Below are 9,647 nucleotides of genomic sequence, written 5' to 3'. Positions count from 1 at the left end.
AGTGCAGCCATCCAGCCAGTTCTTTATCCAGCGAGTGGTCCATCTGTTGTAATAGAAAGAAGAGTTTTATTGATTAAAGTAGTAAAAGTAGTTAAAGTAGATATTCATTTAAACTGCAAAGTAGGTATTTACTTAGACTGTGAAGTTAAAATTGAAAACATATGTGCATGAGTGCTTAGAGAAGGTATGTACCAGGGAGTGCCGGAGGAGAGAGGAGCATCTGGGATGGTAAAAGAATGCTGATGGCATTCCGAGTACAAGAGGAGAAGCTGTACTCCTGGTACCGTGGTCTCGCACCAAACCTAGGATGTATGTGATAAGGAAAAGGTTAGGTAATAACTCTTCTTTTCTCACTTTTGCATGCCAAAAAATTAAGTGGAGATGGGCGTTATAGTAGATCAATACCTTGTATGGGATATTGTGGTAGTGGGGAACCAATCATGGTAAAGGGCAAATTAAAAAGCGGACATTTTATGCATACTTGTATAATCTTGTGAAATCGCTTTGTTAAAGATGTATAAATGAGCTGTGAAAATGTATGGGTTTTGGAGCACAATTAGAAGAGTGATCCTCTGTGCTCGCCAGCACTGCAAATAAAAAAGTGCCTGCTTATCTGCAACTGCATAGATAAGTTTTTCTCTTGTATTTGCGACCCCGTCAACACATCTATCAAATCTGTATTTCTCCAGTTTAGTGACCAGGATGTCATGTGGGACAGTGTTGAACACTTTGCACAAGTCCAGGTAGATGATGTCAGTTGCTCTTCCCTTATCCACTGAAGCTGTAACTCCATCATAAAAGGCCACCAAATTTTCCTGACATGATTTGCCCTTGGTAAAGCCGTGTTGGTTACCACCAATCAGCACATCATTTTTCATCTGACTTAGGAGAGCCTTCAGGAGAATCTGCTCCATGATCTTGCCAGGCACAGAGGTGACACTGGCCAATAATTCCCCACGTCTTCCTTTTTTTTCCTTTTTGTAAAAGAGGGTTATGTTTCCCCTTTTCCAGTCAGCAAGAACTTCACCAGACTACCAAGACCTTTCAAATATGATGGATATTGGATTGACAGCTTCATTCGCCAGTTGTCTCAGGACCCATGGATGGATCTCATTGTGTCTCATGGACTTGTGTACCTTCAGGTTCTTTAGATGATCTCAGACCTCATCTTCAATTACAGTCGATGGATCTTCCTTCTTCCAGTCCCTACATTTGCCTTCTGTAACTTGGGAGGTGTGGCTAAAGCCCTTGCCAGTGAAGACCAAGGCAAAGAAGTGGTTGAGCACTTCACCTTTCTCTGTATTGCTTATGACCAGGTCTCCAATTTCCTTCCAGAGGTGGTCCACATCCTCCCTAACCTTCCTTTTATCATGGATGTACCTGTAGAAATTATTCTTGTTCCCCTTTATGTCCCTGGCCAGATTTAATTCCTCTGTCAGTAGTTTGTTCATAGAAAGAATCACTAGTAGGTAACTGAGGAAAAGACACCTACAGAAAATGTTTCACAGAAGCTAAGCTAGGTTATTGTTTTGTTTCATGAACTGCAAGTGCTGCAGAGAAAGCCTCATAAATCTAGAATTAATCTTCATCAGTTTCCTTCTTGAGTACCCCAGTTAAGCAGAGGCAAAGTAAACACTGAAATCCCATGAGTAATTGCTTCTCTCTTATGCAATCTTACATGGAACTGCTTTTCAGTGACCATCTAAGAAGTAATCGCGTCAGTAACTCCCACCACTTGTGTTATATTTTTTCAACTAAATCATAGAGAAGAGTTGTCTTCCCTAATCAGTCCATGAATGGGACCACAAGCACTGCTGAAGCGGTGTGAGGGTAAGAGGAGAAGGAAGTTTTCCACCATTATTCTTCTTTAGAAATTTTTATAGGGTAATCACCTCCTTCCAAGGAGGAATTAATCCACTGACATTTCAGCATCTACAGCATACATATGAACGACAGTGAGCAACACATATAGGTTTCTGAGCCGCTTGTTGACATACACTTGTAGAGTCAAGGAATAGACACGGCTATGGAATGATCCATCTGATCTGTTTCAGACCTTTTCCTGTCAGAGAGCAGTATTAACTGGAAATGCTTGCATATATATATATTCCCCAGAAAGAAGACAACCTTAGTATATTGTATATTAGATAACTAAACTGATGGCTATATAAATTTCAGTGGGTGAATTCCAGCTTCTCAGTATAGTCTTCTGCTGTTAGGATAGCTCATGTATTTACTCCAGTGCAAGGGACAAAGAAATTGAAGCCTTGTATTTGACTTAGCAGAAGCACTATCACACTCTTGCAATTGCTTATTTAGGGATTTGACTGATGTGCGAGATGAACAACTCGAAATTTGAGGCACTCTGAAATCTCCCGTTTTACAGGCAGAACTAATACTGGCCATGTCAGGAATGCTTGTAGTACAGAGACAAATTTGTTAATAATCCATCTCGTGCTGACCAAAAAAAAGACAAAATTCTGCAGTTCATGTTCTTGTTTAGTGACACTTTTTTTTTTAGGGCTAAATGACAAAATTATGCTTCTGCTTCTCCTTAGACCTGTGGAATTTCTTATGACAGTAAAAGCTAACAGTAATATGATCACAAAGTTATATGAGTTTGCACGTTACAGATCTTCAGTCACAGTTTATATTACCACTTCTGAAGCTACAAAAGGTTTAAAATGAACAATATCTGGATTGGTGTTTCAGTGTCAATGGATTGTTTTATGAAAATGAATGTTCTTCCATCTCTGAAAACTTATGTACTTATATACTTATTACTTACTATAACAGTATATAATTCTGGTGAGGGGGGAAGTGGTAGTTTTTTCTTTGCTTTTAATATTAAATAAAATATTGCACTAATGGAACTTTAAAACAAGATGAAAAAGCATTTCTTCTTAGACTAGGGGATGGTAAGGTTAAAGGATAGAAATGTGCATTTTCTAGTTTGAAAGGGTTGGGGTTTTTTTCAGTTTTGAGTTGTAGAAATCGAAAATTATATGTGAAAACTAGCTCATGAAAATTTTTAAAAGAGGTGGATACATCGAGAAGTGGAAAAACGGGATGGAAGGGGAAGAGATGGAGAGAGAAATACATTCTTCCAAAACACGATTCATCTTCCCCGAGAGCTTTATTTAAAATAACACATACTGCTCTCTGGAAATACCTGTTTTGTTTGGTGAATATCTTGAGACTTTCTATACTGGGAAAATATAGTGGAGACCAAGCTGATCTTCACAGACAGGACAGGAATGTTCTGGCTTCACAGAAATAAACTCAGTTGCCTAATTCATGCAGATGCATCCTGGCTATCCAGTTCCCTCTGCAAGTTAAAAAGAACTGTGCCTCCAGCTGTCATATGGGCCTTAAACATCCACGGATTTCAGTAATAATCTAGGCCACTGCTTATGAACCAGATACCAAAATGTCTTATTGAATTTGTTCTTATATTTTCAAAATGGTATACAATGTGAATGTAATAATGTTCTTCCTTTTCTCCCTCATCAGGTTTTCCCTTTTTTATCATTATCATTCTTCCTTTCTTCTTTTCAACCTGTTATATTTTCTTTTCTTCGTTGGCAGTTCTCACTATTTCTTTAATTTTTAAAATATTACATATTTTTTTCTCTATTATTGTCTTTAATTTTTCTTTCAAGCTTGATGCTGTATCCTTTGCCATGAAGCCGAAAAACAGCACAAAGTTCCAGGAATTTATCCTCCTTGGATTTCCAACTATCATCGAACTTCAGATGTTGCTATCTGTGATATTCCTGGTGGCCTACATGCTGACCATATTGGAAAATATACTCATAATTATCTTGATAAAGATGAACCATCAACTTCACAAACCCATGTATTTCTTTCTCAGCAACCTTTCCTTCCTGGAGGTTTGTTACATCTCAGTCACTGTCCCCAGACTGCTAATGAGTTTTCTTGTTGAAAGCAAGAATATACCTTTTGGAGGCTGTGTGACCCAGCTTTACTTCTTCAGCTCCCTTATTTGTACTGAGTGTGTCCTCCTTGCAGTCACAGCTTATGATTGTTACGTGGCCATCTGCATTCCCCTGCGCTCTCCAGTCATCATGAGCCACCAACACTGCATGCAATTAACCGCATGCTCCTGGCTCATTGGCTTCTTGGCCTCCATGCTGAAAGTAGTTTTCATCTCTCAACTGTCTTTTTGTGGTTCCAATGTCACCAACCACTTCTTCTATGACAGCAGCCCTTTGCTGAACATATCATGTGCTGACGTGACAATGGCTGAAATAGTGGATTTCATCCCGGCCTTGTTTATCTTGCTGACTCCTCTCTCTGTCACAATTATCTCCTATATATGCATCATCAGCACGATCCTGCATATGCCCACGGTTCAGGGCAGGAAGAAAGCCTTCTCCACCTGTGTTTCTCACCTCACTGTAGTAATTATCTTCTTTTCAGCCACTCTATTCATGTATGCCTGGCCCAAGAGAATCCACAGTTTTGACTTAAACAAACTGGTGTCAATTGTGTACGCTGTTGTAACTCCTATGCTAAACCCCTTCATTTACTCTCTGAGGAACCAGGAAGTTAAAGGCGCTTTGAAAAAAATCTTTAGTGTTAGACAGAGTGCCCTCAAGGTCTCTCAATCCATTGCTGTCCACCTTTAATATAGCTCCTTATAAACAGAGTGTAAATGTGAGAGCTAGAAGGAGTTTTAAGATTTACATTGCCCTTGGTCAGAACCGCAACCATCATAATGCCGGTAACTCAAGAAACTGAGCCATACATATGGCCACTTATCCTCAACAAGAAATCACCTTTATACCTATTACCTTCAAATGATCTTTCTTTTCTGATGAAGGCTTATGCACAATGAAGTTACTGATTTGACTCACTGGCACTTCGGGGAACAAAAAGACATGTCTAGAATATCATACATCCATGGCTTTGAGAACACAATTGAAATGTTCTGTTAACAGCATGTGATCCAATTCCAGGCAAAATCTGACAGCTAAGTTGAGAGGTATGTGCCTAACTATATACCTAGCTGTATACTTTGGGTATTCTGCCCGATCTACGAAAGTGATGATGACAGTAAGACTCTCTTCTACAGTTCCTGTACTGTACCTGCCCCAAAAGGGCAGGTCTCTGGCACTCCACAGTATTTCATATTCTACAAGAAGACTGTCCTTGGGAACTTGAATCAGTCCTGAGAGTGAATAACAGCAGAAGGAAAGAAAGTGTTCACAGTGCAATGGGAGAAGCCCAACTTCTAAAGTAAGATTGAAATAAACACTCCAGATTAATTGAAGACTTTAAATCCTGGTCACTGTAAATAAAATAACTCTTTTATTTCCATTTTCCAAGACAGCAGCTTCTGTTCTTACAAATTCTGCTGAAATCACTGTGTATGAGTTTGAATATTAATGAACATACAGTTGTTTGGGAACTTTCTGTGTATTGTGAGTTAGTGGCTGCGTCTCTTCTGCCTTTCTCAACATCTGCACTACTAAATTAGTTTAGTCTATGAACTGCTCTGTGGCCATTTTGCTCAACATGTCACAGTGTCAGACACAGATAAATGCTTATGGCTAGGTTTCTTTTGACCAGGCTGGCCATGCCAATGAGCAATCCCTTGATCATGACCTACTCCAAAGGCTTTGCATCTGTTCACACTGGCCTTACAGTGAGCTTGTGTCATATCTACCAGTGCTATAAAGTGCCCTGGATACGCTGAGGTGCTCAAATAATAATAGGCATCTCTCCTGGACAGTGAATAGGTATCTAAACAATATTAAAAGTGCTTATTGGGATGGCTGGTTAAGGGATTGGGAGGACAAGTAGTGTTCTCCTCCATCCCACCACTTGCAGGGAATTCTGAGGTGATAAACAGGATGAACAAACAGATCAATGCCTGGCTCTGAGACTGGTGCCACAGGCAGGACTTTGGGTTTTTCAATCACAGATTAATTTAGAGTTCACCAGGTATGGTGGCAACTGATGGGGTATATCTATCTCAAAGTGGGAAAAGAATCCTGGGACAAGAGTTAGCAGGGCTCACAAAAAGAGCTTTAAACTGGTTTTGAAGGCCCCGTGCTGCGTTACTGGAAAAAGCACATCTGCCCTTGACGGCACCATCCCTGCAGCTTGGGGCCACTAAATGGGCTACCACCTAAGGTAGCCTTCAAGCCCAAATCCCCACTGCCTTAAACTGGAGCCCAGTGGCAGCCCAGTGGGACCTGTGCTGGGTTGAGATGGGGATTTGCCGTGAGGGGACTCACCCCGTGCGCACAGACCACTGATCTGGGACGTGAAGCCCCTCCAAGGGGCTTTGGGTGAGGAAACCAGCATCTGGCCTGCAGCAGGTTGGCAGGAGCGAGGGCATCTCCTACATTGGATGCCACCTCGTTAACCTGAACGAATGCAACACCGTCCTCCAAGAGGGAGCTGGGTTTTTGGCCAAGCCCCGGTGTACCTGCGCAGATGAAGCTTTGTGAGTCCAGGCCCTTCTCCACCGGGACGGCCACCAGGTATTGCAGCAGGAAGCCATTTTCCTTCACAATGTTCTTCAGGACCACCTGGGAGTGCCCGTCCAAGCTGCCCCCCAGTGTCAGCGCCTCCTCTGCGCTCTCCAGGTAGGACATGAGCAGCGCTCACACCAGCTCCCACCACGAGGCCGCCTCTTGGGCGCTCTCCGCCTGCAGCTTCAGGACGGCTTTGGAGGTGATCACCTTGAAGAAGGCTGGTCCCCCCAGGCTGGTGTCTGGGAGGATGTCCTGGATGGTCTCTGTTGCTTAAAATTTTATCCTTGTTTCGGATTTTAAAGCACTTTAAAGTTTCTAAGGAGAGGGAAAAAACGAAGGGGACCCAGGTTTTGTCTACGTCCACGTACAGAACGGCCCCTTTTATTGCATCCAGCTCAGGTTCGTGAGTTAGAGTCCAGTCAAAGCTGTTTGTGGGCACATTGCTGTACTGGAGGAGAGCAGCGGAGTCGCCGTGGACGGGCTGCCCTTCGCCACCATCTTCTGGATACTCCAGAGTCTCCCACTCCTCCTTCTCCAGCTGGGGCTGGCACTTGCGCAGCGCCTCACGGATCCTGTCCAGCCAGTCCTCAGCCTCGTCGCGAGAAGGAGCTCGGAGGTAGAGCTTCCTCCCCAGGCAAACCAGCTTGAAGCAGCTGTCCGAGTGCGTCAGCACCAGTGACTCGCAGCGCAGCAGGGAATGGTTCTCGATGCAGATGTGGTCCTCATGGTCCAGGAAGAGCCACAGCTCCAGTGGCGACAGCTCGCAGGAAAACTCCTTCCATGTCCCCATGGCTCCTCTCCGCTCCAGGCTGCCCAGCCTCAGGAGCCCTCGGAAGGCATTGGAAAGACCTGGGGCAGAAGCAGAGGTATTGGTTTCCAAAAAAGTAGAGAAAGCAAAGCCAACAGATGGCTCAGAGCGAGCAACCAGAAGCATCGCAGCTTTGAGCCTGTCCTGGTGGAGCATGGGATGGGGCAGGAATTTACAGGACCTTGGTTTCTACCAACATTTGTGTCTGGAGGCTGAGAATGAGTGGGACAGCATAAAGGAAACATGTCCCGCAGAGCAGAGACATGGGGACTCAGACACCCACGTAACTCCTCTCCTCCTAAAAGATGTCCCTCCAGAGCTATCGTGGGTTCAGCTTTTTTTCTGTCCCACTGCTTCCTGGAGCTTTGAGTGCTGCCAGCAGCTCCGCAATGGCAAACTATGCTTCCCAAACTGCCCCCCGCCCAAAACTGCCCCCTTAGCCCCTCAACACCACCCAGCACAGAGAGAGGAGGGCAGCACATACCCATCTGCCTGCAGTGCACAACGCTGAAGCCTTTTTGTTCCCGCTCGGGCGAGGTTTTGGGCTTCTCGCTCTGGTAGGATGGCACTGAAAGCTGCTCCAGATTGAGAGAGCTGATCAGCCCTGGGGTCGGGCCCTCGCCAGCCCCCTCCAGCCCAAAGCCGTTGATTTTGGCTATGCTCTTGCTCCTGTCTCCCAGAGAAGGTCTGTAGAAATCATCTTCTGAGATCCAGCTCGCTCTTTTCTGTTAAAAAGAATAACAAATATATGTATTATTGAATATGTTGAGCACCCTGTGCCCCTCAAACACACCCAGCGACCCCTCTGTGTCCACAGGGGCTACTCCCATGCAGAGCGGATCCCACGCAGTGATGCTCCATTCCCATGTGGATGGCTCCCCTGCTCCCTCCCATCAGGGAACGTTCCATGGGACTGTGTTGGCAGTCAGCAAATACTGGTATTATACAATGGTGGGATTACAAAGTCCAAAATTGGTCAGTTCTCTGCCTCTAAAATCACTGAGGGGCTTGGAGAGCACCTTCCCTGTAAGATATTTGGTCTGTGAAGTGTTTCTGATAGAGGCTGAGAAGCCAGCGCTGCCATGAAAGTGTATGTGCTTGCTTGGAGCAGTGAATACATCCTTGTTCCAGGAAGGATATGGATGAAGAGAGGTACAGAGATGATGTCTAGCACGAAAGGGGAAGCAGAGACCTGCATCTTGCAAGCGGATGCTAGAAACACCAGGCCTGACCAGTGCAGAGGAAGGAAAGCTTTGTCTCTGGATACCAGGAGGAGATGAGACCCACAAGCAGAAGAAAGCTCATTAAACTGAAGGAAAACACAGCTGTTGACTTCTCTGGGTGTTTTTCCAGCTACAAGAACAGAGCGAGGTTTTGGGACAAGGTTCCCCAAACAAACACCAGGAGCTCAGTGCTGCGGCAAAAGGAAGCAGCTTCCTTACACTCAACGCATCCCTTCCAGGGCTGCATTGCACCAGGAATGGCCTCTCCACCACTCTGCCCTGCCTTCTGACAGCTTTTCATCCTGAGTAATGAACCAAATGACAGCAGAAGGTCCATCATCACCCCAAAGCGAGGAACACAAGTGGTTTGTGGTGCAGCTCCCAACGAGCAGACGGGCTCGGCTGACTCCGGGAGCAGGAACACAGGTTGCTCCGTGAGTCATGCGAAAGCAAGGGGAGAATTTCCTGTTGACGGCCGTATGTTATACATAAATTAGGTCGAACTGGCCCAAAGCCCCAAGGAAGCAGCGGAAATGAGAGAACTGGGAGCTGAAAGGGGCAGGGAACAAACAGAGAAACCGTTGAGGGGGTATGAGGTGTATCCTAACCTCATCAGCATGGAAATGATGGGAACCAGGATGGAAACGATGAGAACCAGGATGGAAATGACAGGAGCCAGGACAGAAAAGTCAGCAACAAATCAGGCAGAGGACAGGGCTGTTGAAAGAGTCTCCTAAAAGCAAAAGCAAGTGGATCATCTTGTCAGCAGCAGGGGAAATCCGCCGCTGTTTAAGCTGGCCTAAGCACCAAGGAATGCCATCCTGCTCTGGGAACAGATGTGCTGTGTGAATATTTTCCCACTGGAAATCCCACAGAAAGTAATCTGCTTTCCATCTAGTCAACCATTTTCCCTCCTCTTACATGGACCATAAACAGAGAAAAGTCCCCATGAGCAGCTCGACTCTCAGGTTGTTTTATCAGCTTGCATGCAGCCGATGGCCTGATTTGTGATTTATGCCCTCAGAGCTGCAGTTGACCCCACTGAGGCATGGACCCTGCATGCAAAGGCTCCATTTCCTACCTACGCTCATTAATGGGGTTTAATTT

The 9,647-nt window shown here is 44.9% G+C and overlaps 1 protein-coding gene and 1 pseudogene across 1 annotated transcript; one reads left to right on the top strand and one right to left on the bottom strand.

Moving 5' to 3' along the window:
- Positions 1-3,683: 3,683 nt before the first annotated feature.
- Positions 3,684-4,652, top strand: LOC104546319 (olfactory receptor 6B1-like). The gene has a single exon (XM_010191681.1). The coding sequence runs from the start codon at positions 3,684-3,686 to the stop codon at positions 4,650-4,652; it is 969 nt and encodes a 322-aa protein (XP_010189983.1).
- Positions 4,653-5,940: 1,288 nt separating this feature from the next.
- Positions 5,941-9,647, bottom strand: part of LOC104546318 — an 8,473-nt pseudogene continuing 4,766 nt past the window's right edge.

This window comes from Mesitornis unicolor, unplaced genomic scaffold, assembly GCF_000695765.1.
Source record: "Mesitornis unicolor isolate BGI_N332 unplaced genomic scaffold, ASM69576v1 scaffold829, whole genome shotgun sequence".
In the NCBI taxonomy this organism is placed as follows: Eukaryota; Metazoa; Chordata; class Aves; order Mesitornithiformes; family Mesitornithidae; genus Mesitornis; species Mesitornis unicolor.
The sequence above is the reverse complement of the archived record's forward strand: the minus strand, read 5'-3'. Positions and strand labels throughout refer to the sequence as shown.

Coding starts and splice junctions, on each gene's coding strand:
- LOC104546319 (XM_010191681.1), top strand. CDS start 3,684: ATGAAGCCGAAAAACAGCACAAAGTTCCAGGAATTTATCCTCCTTGGA.